The sequence below is a fragment of the Sesamum indicum genome, linkage group LG8 (assembly GCF_000512975.1).
Source record: "Sesamum indicum cultivar Zhongzhi No. 13 linkage group LG8, S_indicum_v1.0, whole genome shotgun sequence".
Taxonomy (NCBI): Eukaryota; Viridiplantae; Streptophyta; class Magnoliopsida; order Lamiales; family Pedaliaceae; genus Sesamum; species Sesamum indicum.
In genome coordinates, this window is record NC_026152.1 from 8,821,934 (window position 1) to 8,841,727 (window position 19,794).

The 19,794-nt window shown below is 36.8% G+C and overlaps 3 protein-coding genes across 14 annotated transcripts; 1 reads left to right on the forward strand and 2 right to left on the reverse strand.

Moving 5' to 3' along the window:
* Positions 568-4,591, forward strand: LOC105168605 (pentatricopeptide repeat-containing protein At4g04370). 2 transcript variants are annotated; one of them, XM_020696126.1, is made up of 2 exons: positions 568-1,053; positions 1,291-4,591. In XM_020696126.1, exons 1-2 carry the CDS (start codon positions 784-786, stop codon positions 3,304-3,306), a joined length of 2,286 nt encoding a protein of 761 aa, XP_020551785.1. In that variant the 5' UTR covers positions 568-783; the 3' UTR covers positions 3,307-4,591. The 2 variants fall into 2 exon arrangements, 1 of the variants encoding a protein (XP_020551785.1); XR_002287619.1 differs by lacking the exon at positions 568-1,053 and having other exon boundaries at positions 1,283-3,628; positions 3,756-4,591.
* Positions 4,385-10,604, reverse strand: LOC105167999 (calcium permeable stress-gated cation channel 1-like). Of its 7 annotated transcripts, none has more exons than XM_011087900.2 (13): positions 10,430-10,604; positions 10,155-10,227; positions 9,111-9,450; positions 8,322-8,480; positions 7,909-8,044; positions 7,402-7,503; positions 6,848-6,967; positions 6,650-6,730; positions 6,171-6,511; positions 5,825-6,070; positions 5,372-5,696; positions 4,999-5,232; positions 4,385-4,899 (listed from the first exon to the last, which is right to left on the reverse strand). In XM_011087900.2, the coding sequence occupies exons 3-13, from the start codon at positions 9,422-9,424 to the stop codon at positions 4,630-4,632; spliced, it is 2,328 nt and encodes a 775-aa protein (XP_011086202.1). In that variant the 5' UTR covers positions 9,425-9,450; positions 10,155-10,227; positions 10,430-10,604; the 3' UTR covers positions 4,385-4,629. The 7 variants fall into 7 exon arrangements, with proteins under 7 accessions (XP_011086202.1, XP_011086201.1, XP_011086200.1 ...); XM_011087899.2 differs by having other exon boundaries at positions 9,111-9,464; XM_011087898.2 differs by having other exon boundaries at positions 9,111-9,454; positions 10,430-10,603.
* Positions 13,180-19,082, reverse strand: LOC105168606 (chitin elicitor receptor kinase 1-like). Of its 5 annotated transcripts, none has more exons than XM_020696131.1 (12): positions 18,392-19,082; positions 16,030-16,063; positions 15,932-15,939; positions 15,690-15,845; positions 15,181-15,380; positions 14,684-14,773; positions 14,498-14,591; positions 14,259-14,410; positions 14,077-14,168; positions 13,774-13,912; positions 13,571-13,685; positions 13,180-13,486 (listed from the first exon to the last, which is right to left on the reverse strand). In XM_020696131.1, exons 1-12 carry the CDS (start codon positions 19,020-19,022, stop codon positions 13,455-13,457), a joined length of 1,743 nt encoding a protein of 580 aa, XP_020551790.1. In that variant the 5' UTR covers positions 19,023-19,082; the 3' UTR covers positions 13,180-13,454. The 5 variants fall into 5 exon arrangements, with proteins under 5 accessions (XP_020551790.1, XP_020551786.1, XP_020551787.1 ...); XM_020696127.1 differs by having other exon boundaries at positions 13,587-13,685; positions 18,392-19,080; XM_020696128.1 differs by having other exon boundaries at positions 13,587-13,685; positions 15,690-15,842; positions 18,392-19,079.

Below are 19,794 nucleotides of genomic sequence, written 5' to 3' on the forward strand. Positions count from 1 at the left end.
TAAAATTTTAATTTTATATATTAAAAATATATTATAATATAATTTAATAGACCCAAGTTGACCAGGAGGGACATGTTAGTCATTGTTCTTAAAAAAATAGGCTTGAGTTGACCAGAGGGCAGTGCGAGTCATTACTCATAACATATGGATGATTTTTTATATTTAAATTTTTATAGGAATTTTTGTGATATTTTTTCATATCACAGGGGGTCAAAACGCATTTAACTCTTCTCTGTTTCTTTCTTTCTTTTTCTGTTAATAACTCCACGCATAATCCTTTTAGAAAAATAACTATATAAAAATTATTTTTATTCTTGTTCAACATTTTCTAATAAGCTTTAAATTTAATTTGTAAATTATAGTACTTCAAATTATTTTAATATAAAATTAATTTATTTATTTTTAATACACAATAAAAAAAAAGTTAATCAAACAACAAAAAAATATTTAAAATTAACTTACCTTCCTTCACGCCGAATAACATAAGGAGAATTATTATTCTTGTCCGTCTCTATTCTTTTCACTTTCTTTCACTTCTCATTGGCTCTCATCGAATCAAAGGAAACCTGATCCTAGTATCATACGAAATCTGAATAGCCTACACATTGGATTGAATTTGTATCATACGAAATCTGAATAGCCTACACATTGGATTGAATTGGTACAGTGACTCACACCCTTTTGTAAGGAGAGATTATGCTGTCTTAACATGAAGTTACCCCAACTCCACCATTGTGTATCAAAGGCAAAAAAAGGTAAGCTTGCCAAAGTTTACAATGATCTATGAACAAGCTCAAACTCACCTACGTCCGCTCCCTGAAGCTACCACCGCCACCAGTAATTGCCGCCGCAACAACCACTACGAAATCTTTCAATGCCACAATCACCCGGCTCTCCGCCCAAGGCTTCCACCGCCAAGTTCTCCTCACTTTCACCTCCATGCTCAAGTCCCCCACCGCTACTCCTGATGCTTTCACATACCCTTCCCTTTTCAAGGCTTGCACTTCTCTTAGCCTTTATTCCCTTGGCCCCTCGCTGCACCAACAGATTATCGTTAATGGGTTCTCCTCAGACCCCTATGTTTCCTGTTCACTGATTAATTTCTCAGAATTTGACGAAACCTGATCGAAACATTGGTCTAGACACTAGGATCTGTGTGATAAATTTTCTAGCCATAATAATAACTACAACTTTGTATCAAAGGGAAAAAAAACTTTGCTTTAATAAAATCGTGCAAAACAGTTGAATTTTGAACGTTCTCAGAATTCGACGAAACCGCTGCACCAACAGATTATCGTTAATGGGTTCTCCTCAGACCCCTATGTTTCCTGTTCACTGATTAATTTCTACTCAAAATTCAATAACATTGGCTATGCCCGAAAAGTGTTTGACATGATGCCTCACAGAAATGTCGTCCCGTGGACAGCTATTGTTGGATGTTATGCTCATGCTGGTGATATGAGAAATGCATTCTTGATGTATAACTCTATGCAGTCTGAAGGCATCCTACCTTGTCCGGTTACTATTTTGAATCTGCTTTCGGGGATTTGCGAGAGTGAGCACGTCAGAGCCTTGCATGCTCGCGTGATTAAATGTGGTTATATGCGCGACATAGTTTTAGTCAATTGTTTACTGAGTGTATATGCCAAGAGTGGAAGAGTAGAAGATGCTAGGGAGTTGTTTGAATTGTTGGGTGAGAAAGATATTGTTTCTTGGAATAGTCTAATTAACGCCTATTCTTCAATGGGGAACCTTAATGAAGTTTTAAATCTCTTCTCCAGAATGAGGGTTGAGAATATAGAACCTGATCAGCAGACTTTTGGGTCATTGGTCACTGCTGTCGCAAGAGAAGGTAGTTTTGAAGTGGGAAAAGTTGTACACGGGCAGATAGTTACTTCTGGATTTGAATTGGATAAACATGTAGGAACATCACTTGTAGCATTGTATTCAAGATGCAGAAAGGTGGATGATGCATTACAAATATTTGAGAGGGCAGCTGATAAGGATACAGTATTTTGGACAGCTATGATCTCTGCCCTTGTACAGAATGATTCTGCCGACGAGGCATTGAGAGTGTTTCAAGAATTGTTGGTTTCAAGCTTGATGCCATCTTCTGCAACCATGGCGTGCATTCTTGCAGCTTGTGCACAACTCGGTTCTACTAAACTTGGAACATCAATACATTGCTACATATTAAGGCAACAAATGGCTGTAGATATTCCTATGCAAAATTCTCTTGTTAGTATGTACGCGAAATGTGGCCTTCTGGAGCAGAGTTTTATTGTTTTTAGCATGATGGGAGAAAGAGATGTTGTTTCCTGGAATGCAATTGTTGCTGGGTATGCACAGAATGGATATTTAAGTGAGGCCTTGGACTTATTTCATGAGATGAGGGTAGCTCGCCAACAACCGGATTCAATCACTGTTGTTGCCCTTCTCCAAGCATGTGCTTCCATTGGGGCATACCATCAGGGAAAGTGGATTCATAATTATGTTGTCAGAAACTGTCTAGGACCATGCATTAGGATAGGCACAGCCTTGGTTGATATGTATGCTAAATGTGGTGACCTAGATTCTGCTAGAAAGTGCTTTGACAGAATGCCACAGCACGACACTGTTTCTTGGAGCACTATTATAGCAGGATATGGTAGTCATGGGAAAGGGGAAACTGCTTTGGAGATGTACTCTGAGTTTCTGCAGAATGGGCTTTCACCCAATGATGTCATTTTCTTATCCATCCTTTATGCCTGCAGTCACAACGGGCTTGTTGATAGTGGTATGATGGTGTTCGAGTCCATGAAAAATGATCATAAGATTGAACCAACAGTTGAACACTGTGCATGCATTGTTGATCTCCTTTGCCGAGCTGGCAAGGTACAAGATGCATATGCCTTCTATAGGAAGATGTTTGCAGAACCAATGGTTGATGTTCTTGGCATATTACTTGATGCTTGCCGGAATTCTGGCCAGGAAGAGCTTGGGTGCGTTATTGCCAAGGAAATTTCTGAACTCTGGCCTGCAGATGCTGGTAAGTATGTGCAACTAGCTCACAGCTTTGCTTCAATGGCCAGATGGGATGGTGTGGGTGAAGCTTGGTCTCAAATGAGATCTCTTGGACTGAGGAAACTGCCAGGTTGGAGTTTCATTGAAATGCATGGCACAATCACCCCATTTTTTACGCGCCATAGTTCACATCCTGAATATGCAAACATAGTCTCCATGTTGAAAAATCTAACAGATGATACTAAGGAAGTAATATCAACTTCAGAACATGAAGAATTTTCCCTTGATTCTTATGTGCTTTGAAAATGAGATGCAGTTTCTCTATTCGACTTTCCCACTGTTTCAAATATGGCTGCCATGAGAGGCTCCCAAGTTGCTTGCCATATGGAGGTCGTAAACTTAACCTCCTGCCTGGTTCCCTGCAAATTATGTGCTCTTTTTAAATATCTATTGCGAACTTATCTTCACACTTGGAGCTGGAATGGATGTATTTAAGATTAACTTGGAACCAGAATTCAAACAGATCTGCATCCTCAACTGCAATTAGGGGCCAGCAAGAATACAGTCACAGCCCAAAATCACATTAGAGTTGGAAGGTTTTATCCAGATCCACTTGCTCTTAAAGGTGCATTTTGTCATGAATTTCCAGAGTTGCAGATAAACATCTTCCTAGCAAACTCTTTTCTGGTGAAGCACATTCTTGCTTGGGATGGTTTCCGCCTTCTCAACTGTCTTTTCTACATGTTTACCAGGCATTGGCATTGAAGTAGGCAAGGCCAATTGATACGGGGCCTGGACCAACATTGAAAGAAAGTGCAACTTCTGGAACTGCTGATAGACCTTTTCCCTTAAAGAAGAAATCTTCATTCACTGCAACTAAAACCTCGGGAAAAGTTATCTAGTTAGACCTTCCCGATAATGATGCCAAATGAGAGAACCAATATTGTAAACAGGGAAATCTGGAGGTCACACAACTTGGTGATTTGGAAAAGCACACTTGATATCTCATCTGCCAGTGAGAGCATATTCATGTTTTAATTTCTGTTAACTGTTATTCATTTTCTCTGACATAATGATAAAGAAAACGATAGGGAGAAAAGAATTTACAGAAATTGGAATTCCTATAAAAATGGATTGATTTTAAGCTGATTGATACAATTCGTTTGCCCTGCTACTGTGGTTTTCAATAGAAGTTTTCTCTATAATAGTGGCTGCAGGAAGTGATCAAGAAAAGATGGAAGAATAGAAGTAACAGTTCAGAACAAAGAAATAGAACAACGAAAGTCCTACACTATAAACCTCAGGGGATAGCAACGAAAAAGAGATACCAAAGTCCAAGTTGAAATTGTATTTCTAATCGGGCGTATTTGCACAGAAAGACTAATAAAAGTGCATATATCTGCATTTTACTTGTGAAATTAATAGTTGCCAAAAAATTCCCATATAATGAAGGAAAATCACTACACTATTTTCTCCTGTACATATAACTGAACCATACATAAAAACAGAGCAAAAAATTCCACAAAATGAAAAATTTTAGCTACTTTCTATTGCTCAATTTACAGCATTGCTAACCCCAGCTCTGGCAGTGCCAAGGCAAAAATCATGTGTAAACAGGGAAATCTCTCATGGTTTAAGACCCTGGGGATTTTCAGCAACATCTGGAAGTGATGGCGAGGATGCACCACTAAGCATGCTGGGAGCAGGGGTATTCTTTCGCGACTGTCGTTTGGTAGGTACTAGCACAGTCTCGTCTAATTTTTCACTGATATCATCATCATGTTCACCATCCTCATCATTTTTAAAAACTGGGTGGATGTAAGCATACCGGAGATAGCTTTTCAGGTTCAGGTTCGGTTCTCTTGCACGTTCAAGAGTATCTTTCATCATCGCTTCCTGGAATCCACAACAGAAATGGAATGAGTTACAAATATATATATAAATGGAAATTTGATATATAGGTTAAAATTATACATAATGTGGATATTTAAGGACCTGTAAAGGATATCTAATAAAAGCAGGTTCATAACGGCCTTTGCAGAACCTATGGAACCAAATGGTCAAGACTGGAAGCGCAATAAGAAACGGGGTGGACTGAGCAGCCCCTTTGGTACTCATTAATCCCATTAGAACAAGCTGTGAGAAGACCAGTGCAGAGATTATGCGTCCGTGGACATCAGGCCAAAATGCTGCAGCACTTTCATATTCTTGGTTATACACATTTATGATCTGATAAGGAAAGAACAAAAACACACTTATCATCAGTCTTTCTCTGTGTGCTTCAAAGTTATGATTCTTTGAATTCAAATCTGTTTAAGGTTTCATGCATATTGTGTGTGTGTGTTAGAGAGAGAGAATACAAATCTACCTGATGACGGAAAACGACATATGCCAGGGCAAAGAAAACCAATATAAAAGGGAGGAAAACTGGTGTGACCACAGCATAGACAAGGCCTAGGAGGAAATATAACTGTATTTGAGGTTCACCAGTATTGAAACCAATGCTTCCTGGATCCATTGCCTCTTCTCTATCCTTTTCAGTCTTCACCAGAAAGAAATTCTTTAGATGGAAGATTATCAAGGGTTTCAATCTTAAGATCTCCCCAGCAACACCAGCCCATCCGTCCACCATTACATAAGTAATGAAGAAAGTTGCTTTCATAGGGATCGCAACACCAATTGTTTTAGGGATTCTGCAATCACTCAAGACCAGCTGATGAGAACATGTCCAAAATGACTAGAATTGTTAAATAATGAATCAGAAATTGTTTCACTTCTTAAACATAAAAAAGGAACCATAGTTGAAGTTCAAGTAACACACTCATTTGCAGACTGATGAAGAAAACTATCAAGCTGTTGGAATGCAGTTCCTGCTATTACGCTCACAAGGAAGACGTTGACAAAGTTGAAGATATAATATCTTAAGGCAGACCTCCTCTCCAATGCTGATATGGACAGGAACCCCTCAAATTTGGACATCATCATCAGTATCGTCGGCAGCACTATGAGGAAAATCTTCAAAGCAATCCCAGGTAGAAAACCTTGAATTACAGACTTGATAAAGGATCTGTTTGATGAATAGATTGTTAATCATAAAACCCAGACACATGATTTTGTCGTACTTTTATGTAGTAATTAATAAAGATGTATAAAGAAGCCATACTCACATTTCAATTATCGGCTTTAAAAATGGTGCCCTTCTCTCAATACCCTCGATATTTGCAAGAGATTGCACAATAGTGACAGGGATCATGAAGAAGAATGTAAGGAAGAAGAAAGCAACAGCAGCAACAAGCCTCCTAATAGTCAGTGAAACATAGGGAATCGCAAGGTTATCCCAGTAGACATCACGTGGCTCTGGAGCCCACTCCGTTAACCACAAAGTTGGATTTCTTGTTTGTTGTGTTTGTGCACAAACAGCAGCACCCCACCTACTTCTAAAGGAAACAAATGCTGCCGGCATGATATACTTAGGATCAGATTTTAACCTCTCCCTCTCTTCAGCTATCTGCATTTGAGCGTGATGCTTAGATTATTTACAAATGAAGTTCTATCTGCAGAAGGCTTCCAACAGTGCAATTAACGCCGTCTCTTTATAGTGGACAGCCAGTGCGATCTAGAAAAAAGATTGGAGTACTTCACTTACTTCTTTTGATAATCTCTCAATTTCTGCTGCCTGATAATCAATTGCATCCACTTTTTCCCCCCAAAGGCCAAGAAAACCAGTCTGAAAGTTTGAAAGAAGTAAATAGTACACTAATTAACTCTAAAAGTTCTACTTTAAATTCAGTATGACAAATAAACAATTGAGAAAAGAATACATTGCTTTTTAACCACATGCTACCTTTGTGACGGGCCTTTTTGATTGATTTCTTGAATATTTTAATTGGTAATAGTCGAGCCAATTCTGCTTACTTTTCTTCTCCTTTACCAGTTTTGCAAGTTTATTGGCATTGATTACAACCTGCAAAAGTCTTCTGATGTAAGAACAAAAATGCATATAATAGCCTGATTCACAATGAACAACAGTTGCATGGAAATGTATCTTTCCGAAGTAGCACATAATCAAAACTAAGAAGCATCAACATATGCAAGACATGACACAAACCTGACACCCAGATAACGGCTTCTTAAGTTAGGACACACTAACAAAAGGAGAACTCGAAAACAACAAAATTATCTTTTTTCGTTTGGACTATTATCTAGATACTATGAGTTCATAAAAATTTAATACTTAATCCAAAAGTCAAACACTAGAACAATGTTTTTTTATGGCAGCATGTGAAGAATATATGATATAATAAGTTTTGAGTAACAGACAAGCACTTCTGGCTGGCTGCTACTGGTAAAGGTAACAAAGGTACATAAGTCTAAGATGAACTTTAGCAGGAAGAAAACCTGTTGGGTAAGATAGTGATCTGGATGGTTGACCAGGAAAAAATGCTCCACAGATTCACTCACTGATTCATCTGGATCTGGTGGCACATTTCTAACAAGCACCTGCGAAAGATCAAATTTTCAGCACTCCTGGGAAACGACCAAGAAACAAGGACAGGAGTAGGTCGTGGCATCAGCGTGAAGACATAACAGCAACAGAGGCATCTTACGCCACCAGCAAGGAGATAAAACACTAAAGTTGTCAATGGAGAAAGAAGATACCCAGATATATCCTGAGAGCTCTTACAAACTTACAGATATATCCTGTACTGCAGTATCTAATTGTCATAAAATACAAGGAAATTTACGTATGTTCATGTATATCAAGGATAATTAATATATTAAGATACTGTCATTAGGAACAACAAAAAATCTCAGAAAATATTAAGTATCATTGATGATGTTACATAGTACCCCATACCCTCCTTTACTTCCCAGACTAAATTTGAGCAAGAAACTGCATCTTACCGTGAACTGATCTGGTCGAGATCTTTCAGAAGCAAGAAAGTGTAAGCGCATTGCTGCAGTTGTTGCATACTCCTTTATCAAAGTATAGCAAGTCCAGAAAGTAAACGCATAGGCCATCACTATATGAGTCCAAAACCTGTAAATTTCACAAAGTCCAGTCATATATGTATGAAGCACCCAGTTAAATGATTGAGAAAGTGCATATTTGTTCAAGCCTATGCCCACTAATGAGCTTAAACTTAATTACTTAAATCAGGCCCTGTTTGCCTAACAATGACCAAAAATCATCTGAAGCTTAGACGGCTCACAAGGGGACTGGAGGTAATTGTTTCACCCCTAAAAGGAGAGTTAAACACCTGAAATTAACAATACGGAAAATAAAAATCTTGAATTCTATTGAAACACCTACTGACCTTAGTGATCCATACGGAACATTTGAAATGGAAAGCTTGTCAATGTCACTGAACTGTAGCTTATCGGTTGCTTCAGATTTTGCTAAAGTGTTGTTTGTCCAGTTGACCGGCACCAGGATTGCCCATGAAAGTAAAGCTATAGGAATAAATATCTTAAGTCTGCATAAGCGATATGCACAATCAGTACACGAAAGAACTGAACCTCAAAACATCAGTTCTATTCAACATCTCAAGAAAGAACATAAGCAGTATATACTTTCTTGTTAGCTTATTTGCTTGTAAAGCAAGATAAAGTGAGAGAAATTTTCAGAATCACATAGTAACATAATTAGGCAGAAGCAAGCTCAACCAACAGAATGAGACTTAGAACCAGTATCCGTAAAGCATCTATTAAGAGTTATCAACATGACTGCAGAGTACACAGCAACTTGAACTAATTAGCATGGCAATCAACGGGAGTAACACCATAGACTATCGCGTGGCATATGCTAATCAAATTTAATCCGTTCATCAAAAGAATGCCATTGTGATCTACAAAGACATATGGTGATGCAATCAATTTGGAAATTACCAATAACAACAAAATGCTTGCTTCTAAACAATTGCATAAAAACATAGACTATTCGTATAACATTTATCTTTTTTGTAGCAATTTCTTCACCTCCAGAACTCAATACTGAAGATGTCAGAATCGTTTCCTTTATCATAAATCCTTTGTCCTGTAATTTTATGGATTTGATGCTATGTATAATATATTAAGTTGAAGAAATACCAGATAGGTGCGCATACCCCAGCAAATAAATTCTCAAGTACACAGCCGAATCCAGCCCTGCATGATCAATAAGCTCTGGCTCTGGCATTCTTAGTGCATCTGGCACCCAATTCAAAAACCTAACATACGATCTCCAGTCCAAATTGACAAATTTGCTTACAAATGATCCTGAATGCATAGGGCTGCTTCTCAAACCCTTGAGGTACCATTTTGGAAAGTATACCCTATCATTAATTGGCTGGAGGCGCAGGATAGCAAATGCGACAAGGAAAGCTACTGCAAAGAGAATGTTTATTCCGGCTGCAACACCTATATCCGCAAATGTGGCCATCTTCAGCGTCTAGCACACTAGTCAAACTTCCTGCCAGAAACTGAAGATTGTGAAGGTAAAACGAAATAGAGCTCATAACAGAATCTACACCAAGAGGTGTGTCCTCCAAGTAATGTACAGAATCATGATATACAACACGGGCATATAATTATACACTTGTGGGATTCTGTAAGATTATTTCTTCAAGCATAAACTGAATTAAGGAAAAGTAATCCGCTGAACTAGAGATACATATTAATTACAGACAATCCTTACATAAAAGGGGGAAAAAGAAAAATCTCTTTCATTAAAATGCAAACCAAAGAACATTCACAAAGGCAGTCACTCTTCCAATCAATTACCCCTCTAATGTACAACTAAGTTTCACTGTAGTGAATAATTTTCTTAATGAACACAAATTACTACCCACTGCAATTTCTTCAATTATTTTCAAAAACCCTTTATCCTTTAGTACACAATCAAGTAACACATCCGAACTCCAGAAAAAACAACAAAATTTTGACCCGAGCAAACATACACAAAGTCTTTTGTCCTAAAATTTACCAAGAACGACTATTATTTTGTAATAATGCACAGACAAAGAAACAACTTTCCTGGGGAAGATGCAACAAGATCCCAATTCCCCCACCCCACCCCAACCCCACCCCAAAAAGAAAAGGACGAAGCAATAAGTGCATTGGGAAACAGAAAAGAAAAACATAAAAACAAAAACAAAACAAAAAATAATTACCTGTACAAGATAACTGTTAACTGATGCTCCGGGATCCGAAAAACCAATACAAATCCAAATAATTAACTCAAAACTGCAATGAAAACAACATTAGAGGATGAACAGAACAGCTTCAGATTTAAATGCACCCCGAAAAGCACCACAGAAACCCCTTCATAAAGTTAAAACCAGACCTCAACTCACCCACCCACATCTTAAAAAGCCACAAGAAACAACAGAAAAAGATAGAGAAAGCGAGAGGAAGTGTTGTGTGTTTCAGATGGAAGGGAAAATACCAGCAAAAACTGAGACTTTCTTGAAGATCCTTCCTTCTTTATTAGTAAACAAACCCCACTCTTGATTGATTTTCCTTTTTCAACTCTCCCTTTTTAAAAACAAATTGAATTGATTGAGGGTAACGTTTTTGGTTTTGGAGTTGAAAGTCGGTAATTGTGATCTTTATGTCGACAATGTGGAAAACCAAGTGAGGAAGAAAAAAAATAAGAGTGTAAAGCATCCGCCCATTAGTGTGAAGTATTTTATTACAAAGAAATGGATGATCTGTCCGGTCGGTTGAGGCCCCACGCGATGCTTCAGATTTTCTAACGGCTACTTTTTTCGTACACGGGATAGCGACTGTCACTTGATGAGGGGACTCAGCTCACGCGCTGGATGGGCGCGTCGTAACTCAATCTTTTCAAGTTTTAACCGCCCTGGTCTTTTAAACAACGGCAATTATTCAATTTTAACGCAGTAATTTGGTAATTATCTATACTATTATACTAATCCTAAATCCCCCAAAGTAACTAACTCAGTTTCACTGTATCAAATGTAAAATTTCTAAAATATTTTTACAGTCTTCACGATTTAATTACCAACATCAATTTACTGTGCTAAATGTGAAATTTCTACAATAATAATTATTTTATAAAGGCTACTTTTATATTTTTTATCTAATACATTATAAGAATATTCAGTTTGGAGATGACAATTTAGAACATTTACTTTTAAATTTTGTGCAATTAGGGCTCCGATCATCAAAGTTATCAAAAGTAACCAGTAAAAAAAATGATGTGGCATTCTTAGAATTTTATTTTTCTTACTTTGCTCGAACACCGCGTGTATAGTTCTTATAACATGAACAATTTTGATTATTCAAAAAAATAATTTTTTTATAAACATCTGATAAATTATAAGTGATGTCATGAATCAAAATTAACTATTTTTAAATTCCAAAACCAAGGTTTTTATAAGGTAGGACGAGATCAAAAACTATATCACCATCTTATTTATTAACATAGAGAAAAAAATATATATACATTATCGTCCACATAAATTTGTGCTTACACCAGTTATAAATTATTAGATCAAGAATGATATTATAATCGTGGATTAATCCAACTATTCATAACTTATATAGATATAAATCTACATGAACTATATCAAAATTTTCAAGAATGACACATTCAGTTTTTTCTGGTAAAAAATATCCCTTTTCCAAGATTTTCAACTCGGAACCAACTTAGAAAGTGGGGTTTTTAATGCTTCTTCCTTTTTGGCCAATGCCTTTTTCCTTAATTCAAACATTATGGCTTCCAAACCCAAACCTTCTGTTTTTTCCCCGTTGTCGGCAACATGCATCACTATTTTCTTTGGTTTATATATATTTGTTATGGGAATAATTTAATAATAACATGATAGTATTTTTTTTATTTTATTTTTTATGATTGGGACATGCGGGGAAATATGATACCTGCTCCAACTAAGTAGTCCGACGTCAGCAAACAGCCATTTGTCTTTTCCGCCCGCGCCCAACTCATCTCATTATGTTCAAATAATTGTTCCCATGGATTGATTTTTCATTACATTTAAAGAGTTGGTCTAAAGTGTATAGCAATTAATATATACTTTTACAACAAATTATTTAGCATTAATGTAATATAGATATAGAGAGAGTGAGGTTAACATTATTATATTTTTCTTCTTATGAATACAAAATTATTACATGAGAATGTCAAATGAAGAAAAAAATTAAAAATTTATATAATATTAGTATTTTTCGTTCAAACCCAAATAAAATGATATAAAGTGTAATAATGAATTTTAGAAGGAAATATAAATGTAATTTTTGAATATTTTTAAAGAAAAATATAATTTTATATTTATATAGGAGATTTAAGTATAATTAAGCCTATAAATAATTGAATGGCGAGTAAAACCCGAAATAGAGTAATGGTAGTATACTTATGTTGACCAATATATGCAAAGTTTGCGGGTTGATTAGCAATTAGCGACTTTCTTTATGAATATTATTATTATATAATTTATAAACACGTCATTAGCAATAATTGTTCAGTTGGTCACATGGCAATTGGCCCCCAGCCCCTCACTACCAAATACTGATGAAAATCGTGATTTGCCACGTGCTTCTGTGCTGCGTTCATCAATATTATTCAAATACAAATTCACCCAATATTAATTTATCTTTTTTTTGGATAGATAAATAAAAAAGTAGGATAGTGTAAAAAAACAATTATGTATATGTTATTTGTGTCAATTAACGTCAAGACATACATTTAGTTCTATTAAAATATTTTGATAAAAATTTGAATATTTATTGTGAATGTGACAATATTGGACCTAAATAATTAAATTACGACTATCGATGTGCTAATATTATTATCAACACCTACTCTCCATGTGAGGTAAGACAGAATAGACCAAAACCTAAATTGACAGATTCAGACAGGAAATATAAGATGTTGCTGATGGGATTCAAAAGCAAAACCCTATTTCATGAAGAATTTTAATTAAGTTGGATTGTATTGAATTAATTATATTGTTCTATTTCTTATGTTATTTACTCTTAATATAATTAAATTATTTTTTGAAAATGTACATCAATCCAATAACAAATAAAATGTAAGGTGCATTATTTGAAAGTTGTTCCATTCTGCTTGCAAAAAATATTTCTTTCTGTCTGGTTGCAAATCAACTCAGTTTTTCACTGAGAATTATATAAGTCAAACAAAAGAGGAATCAGAGGTAGAAGGAATCTATCTAAAATCCCATTTCATCCATTATCAAGAAATATACAGATTAAAGTGGTATGTTATCAGGGTGTTCAAACTAGTCAACAGTGGAACAAACATAATAAACAAAATAATAATCGAAAAAATAACGGGTGGCTACCGTCCCGACATCAGGTGGACTAAACCTTGGTTTTCATAGAACGAGCCGATGTCCCAATCCTCAGTCGAAGACGAGAGTGTCATTAGTGCAACTACAATTGATCTCATGCTTGGCCTGAGTTGAGGATTTTCATGTGTGCAAGCTTTGGCAAGATGAGCCACCTACACATAGTACAGACAAAGTGATCTTAGTATTTTAGCATACTACTAAAGATAAATCACTTCTTCAGTAGCTCAAATTCTAACTGATATCTGGCTCCACCTTGGAGACTGAATCAAAAGGATAATCATCACCAAGCCCAGGATCCACCAGTTTCCGCAGACTTTCTGTTTGATCAGGTTCGTTAAAAGCATCCTCAAACTGTATACATTAACACCAACAACTTTTCAGTCATTCAGTTGTTTTATGGGCTATAGACTGATCGAGACAGGATGCTGCAATGCAATACCAGAGCAACGAGGCCTTTTGATTCTGTTGTAACTTCATTGGTCTTTACAATTGCTTCTTTGGCAGATATTAATTCAAAAAGAACAACACCAAAAGCGTACACATCAATCTTGGGGGAAACATCACCGTACTGTGCATACCTGCATGCAAGGGAACCACAGGTAGGAAGACATTGTTTTTTTAAGGAAACTCGGATTATTAAAAGTTAGCAACTAGAGAGGAGTCCAATGTCTCTACTAGAAAAAAGTGATGTTTTCCTCAAGTGATAAGCTATGTAAGCTGATTTTAGAAGCCGAGAACTTACTCTGGAGGCATGTATCCAAAAGTCCCGACAAGACGAGTTTGCAAAGAAGCACTCCCCACTTCAGTCAGTTTGGTAAGACCAAAATCAGCAACCTGAATAGCATATATTAAGCTTAACATGCCTCTACAGTCGCATGGTTTATAAAGTTCTTGCAATGATTAAGGTTAAAGAAGTGAAACCACCTTGGCACGGAAGTTCTTGTCTATTAGAATATTTGCAGACTTGATGTCACGATGAATATAGACTGGAACTGTGTGCTCGTGTATGTATTCAAGTCCTCTAGCAGAATCAAGGGCGATTTGCAACCTCCTGGACCATGGTAATGGTTCTGTTACTGAAATGAAAATGAGAATCACAGGCATCAGACAGAATGGTGCACCCGAAGAAACTCTGTATTTGGCAGATGTGGTATTATTCTTACCTTTACCACGCAAGTGTTGGCTGAGGTTACCGTTGTCAATGTACTCGTAAACTAGAAACAAGGAACTCTCAACACAGTATCCTATTAAACGCACCTGCATTAGATAAAACAAAGGTTTAATACAAAGAATGAACCTGTTCAAGAAACGACCAGGACACACAGAATTAATTGTTGCAAGAGCATTACCAAGTTTACATGATGGACGTGCGTTAAAACGTTGAGTTCAGCCAGGAATTCCTTGGTTGCTTGCATGTCCATTTTCTTGACAGCAGCTTTCTGCATAAACACAAGAGCAGAGTGGCATAACGAGGACAAGTATGTCGTATCAAGTCATGGATTTTTCTTTCATGGCTCCTACTGTTGGACGATTACATTATCAGAGCACAACTAGTTTCCTTTTCATAAAAATAACAATCTAGGATCTGGTCCATATACCGGTTTTCCCCCTGGTCGACTCTATCGAAACATGTTTTAAGCCAAGTCCACAAGACCCTGGTCCGATCACATGTTGTCTTACTAAGTTTCCATTTATAACCATATGCAAGACAAAACTCCATGAATCATGAAATGATAATGAACTAGCAAAACTCCTTATCTTTTTGCATAAGTGCAGTACGATGCAGCAGCAAAATCAAGTGACTTACAATGCAAAATAAAACAAAAGTGCACACTAAAGCACAAACCTCGCCTCTTAGCTCCCCATAGTATACAGAACCAAAGCCACCTTGCCCGATCTTATGAGACATGCTGAAATTGTCAGTAGCCACAGCTAATTCTTCAAATGTGAACTCCACTGATTTATCCACGGTTATACCTTTGAGCTTTGGAGATGCACTAGCAACTAGTGGACCCGGTTCTGGTGTTTTTTCCATTATACCAAGACCTACATTTGTGATAAAGGAGATGTATAATTATCTTTCTTTCTTTCTTTTTTTCTGTGTTGTGGATGAGTTAATGTATAGCATGTGGCTATGCATCATAAAGAAACACAATTTTAAGAAGCTTAGTTTCAGCTTTATCAATAGACTTTTACAATACAAAAAATAGAAAGGATAACAGAATTCCTCGTTTCTGTGGATTTGATGTAAAAAGTCAAATTTTCTCACGAAAGATTCATTTTGCAAGGTACCATATGCATTGAGGAAATAGGTCACATCATTGGAGTAAGATAAATCAAAACGTAAAAGATCACCATGTGCATTCTCGATGCTTTGGACGTTCTCGAGAAATGATTCCTCTTTCGCCTTTTTCCTTCTATAGAAGACAAAATAGACGCACACTCCCAAAGATATTGCCCCTATGACGGCCGCAACTGATATGCCGGCAATGAGTCCACCGGAGATGCCTGCTACAAAATCAATCTTATCAGACTGTGACGGAATAAAGCAAACTGACTTTAAAAACATTTTGGACCACGGAAAGAGAAGGTCGAACCGCTTGAACTGCATAAAGGAAAAGCACACTATTAGATACGAGTTCTAGAAATCTGAAAATGAATTGATATGGTGTAAAACTAGTTAATATCTCCCCACCTTGACGGCAATGGGGGGTACGTTCCATTTTGATCTGCATTGAAATGAAAAAACAGTATATCAGCTGCAGTTAGTCACGACTCTGGGCACGGCTGAACAATTAAACTTTGACAAACAATATTCAGACGAATGCTATTGTCCAACTGTTTTGATCATGGGAACTTGCGGAAACAATTCTATGAGATAGAGAAAGTAGAAAATTGCCAATGTCTGTCGTTCTCCAACACATCAAAGCAATCACAAACAAACTAAATACTACAAAATAAACTAAGTCACCTTTAATCCTCATTTCTGGCCTGACTTATGGTTCTTTTTCCTACCAAGAAATTTCCACTCCACAAACATATGAAAATCATCAAATCTTTTCTATATATACCTCTTCCAGGAACGAAAACTAAACCACTCCCACTGCTAAAATCCACACCAGGATTGTAATCCTGCAGCAGCCTCTCAGGGAGGCTAAATTCATTTGCTACTGATGACAAACTCTCACCGGGCCGAAGAGGATACGTTATGAACAATCCATAAGCTTTCGAAACACGGCTATTCCCACACGAACAATTTACCGTAACATTCAACTGTGCACCAGCAGGGAGGCTTTCAGGTGGATAACTGTTGAACCTTGTCAACATTTCGACTGTGGTAAGATTAGAGTAATACAGTTCTGCTAACCTTAGGTAAGTGTTACCAGCCCTGATCTGATGGATAAAGTGATGACCCATAAACTCACTATTTATACAACCACAAAAGAAGGGCACATTCAACCTGGTGCCGGACCGAATGAGGTCTGGATTGGTGATTTGAGGATTGTAGCGAACAATATTGTTAACAGGGGTTGAAAAGGTTGTAGATATGAAAGTGAGGTTTGCTCCCTCCCATATGTAATAAGAAGCTAATGCTTGACACCCTTTACTACATTGAGATTCAACTCCAGCCCAGAAAAGATTCAACACCAAAAACCCGAAAAATATATCAAGACTTCTTTTTTCTCGCAGCTCCATGTTTCTTGACGTTCTCGGCTATTATGGGATGAATAAAGATCTGAAACCCTGTCAGAAAGAAGTGATTGATCTTGTTGAGTAAATCAGGTGAACATTCGTTCTGTCGTTGAAGATAACTTCGTTTACCAAGAGTATATGTTGGTTGTACTAGTTGACCCCGTCTTGTCCAAACTTAAAAATGTCAACATGCGCACTAGAAAATGTCGGGTTTTATGTTCTACGGCAACACGGTGGTTGACGCTTCCCAAAGTCGACGAATTGAATGAGTTATGTTTGGTGGGTTGGTAGTTCTTCTCTTACAGTCCAGTCTTAGCAAGAGAAATTATCAACTGGGTTTTTTCCAGTTCAATTAGATTGAATTGTTATTGCAGCTTTTCTGGGGCAATTATTGATCCACACGAGGAGGTTTGAGAAACATCAAGTTTGGTAGAATATAAAATAAGTATATAAAAAGTGCAATACAAGTGTTTGGTATAAACTTAAAAAACAAATGATTAATAAATTATATTATATTTATTCTATAATTAATTTGATTCAATCAAATTTGATTTGGTTAAAATTTTAGGTGTTACAATAAACAAGAGTAGACAGCAGCCACTCTTGGCGTGGCTGTTAATAAGAACCTTTATTATAGTTAATTAGGAGGGAAGTCGGACAGGGCAGCAGCTATTGGGCATTGGGTAATTGGCTGGTTTTGTTCATTGTTTCTTCTGTCGGGAAGCGATTACGACGGAATCAAAGACAAAAATTAACAGGTCATCCCTCATTACGGAACATTATTGTAGTTTATTATTAATAATCTTGATACTATTATTCATAATCATGAATCCTCATTGGAAAAGAATGTCCCCGTTCTGGTTCGATGGACTTCTCCAGGACCTTTATCACTTAATTACACTCAGGCGCAAATAACAAGTTGATCAAAGATCATATCCTCCTAACTCTCAAAAAAAATGATCATGTCCTCCTAATTCGATCTTTATTTCAAAACTTTGTTTTGATTTAGTGTAAAATTTTACACCAAGGTCGGAAAAGGTAGAATTTTGTCATTCTTGTAATAAAAGGGTAGTTTTATTTTAGGATAAGATGATATGAAAATAAGGCTTTCATTTTATAACATAACGAATAATAAAAAATTACGGAACAAATATTCTAAATTCGATAATGCAGTTAATTATTAGTCAAAAATATCAGTGTGAATAGGAGATTATCAAAGAGTGATTACTTGCAGATGCTTCAGCCATGATCAATGCTTATTTTCAACCTTAAATAAAAAAAAATTATATATATATAATGGTCATTAATATATATACTGAAACCTACAGCTTTTTCAAAATTGCATAGACGTGAACGTTGCTTACCTTTAGCAGGCAAGAAAACTATCGCTGATCCAGGGCTAAAATGCGACCTCTCATTGAACCTCTCCAGCAGATCCCCAGGGACACCCATCTCAGCCGCCAGAGACTGCAAGCTCTCGCCGGCCCTGAGCGGGTACGTTGCGAACAGCCCGTAATCTCTCGAGACGTGAGCGTCACCGCATGAGCAGTTCACTGTCACATTGATAGGAACAAAATCGGGTACTTGAGTCGGGTCATACACATTGACCCGTTGGATCCAGTAGTCTGTTGTCAGGTTGGCAAAGGCAAACCTGGCAACCTTGGAATATGTATCACCCCTTTGGGTTATATAGTGAAACGTATGACCCAAGAAATCGCCATTCAAGCATTCGCACGAGAACGGGATGTTGAGTCGGGTCCCGGTATGAATGCTGTCCGGGTTCGAAACATGCGGGTTGTAGGGGAGAATATCTGGGATTGGTTGATTGAAAATCTTGCTGATGTAAGTGAGGTTTGTTCCTTCCCAGACGTAGTATGATGCTAGAGCGAGGTTGCAGCCTTTCCTGCACTTGGCTTCGGCGATGAAGCATGTGAAGAGGACAGACAAGCAAATTGCTAGTGTAATAACTGTGTTCTTGTTAGAGGAAATGTTCATTTTCTGGAGAGGTGGAGAGAAAGAACATTGAGTTATGAATGATGTAAAGATTCCATATGACAACTGAAAATGTTACAAGGCAAAATGCTATATTGTCTCTTCTTTTATAAGTAGGCCCGCCTTCACATGAATTGGATTTTTTTTTCTAATTTTAAATTTATTTTAATAAGACAATAATAATTTTCTACATTCCAACTGGATTAGATTTATTACATTTGAATAAATTATATAACAAGTATGTCATAATAATTATATCATTTGTATATATTCACAATAGTGATTGATTGATTGACATCAAATTTAATTCACAAAAAAAAAAAGAAAAAATAATTCCAGAAGGGATGCTGATAACAGACATCCTCTGTTCTCAGGTCCTTTGATTTGTCCGTCTTGAATTAAAAACTGGTTCTCCATTATTTTCTTGAGTGAGTCTTACAAGATGTTTAACTTGAAAACTACATGCTTGGCTGCCGGACTTGCAATTTATACATTACCTTCCCCTGAATGCAACAGATATCATAAATATTGATATGCTTCTACGGTATGTCTTAATTTTCTGCCAATCATAACATAAATCTTATAAATGATAATAGATCAATATTAATAGTAAGAGGGCCCCTTGATTTCTTTAATTCCGAAGGGAACAATGAACATATGTTCAACATCGTACTCTACACCTAAATATCCAAAGCAAGAATTTCAACAGTTGGGAATACTCAAGACAGGCAGACACTGACCGTGTCCTGCCAATTGTCTTCCAACTAGTTAACAT

Excerpts from the sequence above, each read along its gene's own strand:
- LOC105168605 (XM_020696126.1), top strand. The coding sequence starts at position 784 with ATGAACAAGCTCAAACTCACCTACGTCCGCTCCCTGAAGCTACCACCG. Across the intron at positions 1,054-1,290 it reads CGCTGCACCAACAGATTATC|ATTATCGTTAATGGGTTCTC; the intron begins GTTAATGGGTTC and ends CTGCACCAACAG.
- LOC105167999 (XM_011087900.2), bottom strand. The coding sequence starts at position 9,424 with ATGGCCACATTTGCGGATATAGGTGTTGCAGCCGGAATAAACATTCTC. Across the intron at positions 7,504-7,908 it reads CTCGACCAGATCAGTTCACG|GTGCTTGTTAGAAATGTGCC; the intron begins GTAAGATGCAGT and ends GATCTTTCGCAG. Across the intron at positions 6,071-6,170 it reads TTAAAGCCGATAATTGAAAT|ATCCTTTATCAAGTCTGTAA; the intron begins GTGAGTATGGCT and ends TTCATCAAACAG.
- LOC105168606 (XM_020696127.1), bottom strand. The coding sequence starts at position 19,022 with ATGAACATTTCCTCTAACAAGAACACAGTTATTACACTAGCAATTTGC. Across the intron at positions 16,064-18,391 it reads AGTTTTCTTGCCTGCTAAAG|ATCAAAATGGAACGTACCCC; the intron begins GTAAGCAACGTT and ends ATTTCAATGCAG. Across the intron at positions 14,592-14,683 it reads ACGTCCATCATGTAAACTTG|GTGCGTTTAATAGGATACTG; the intron begins GTAATGCTCTTG and ends TATCTAATGCAG.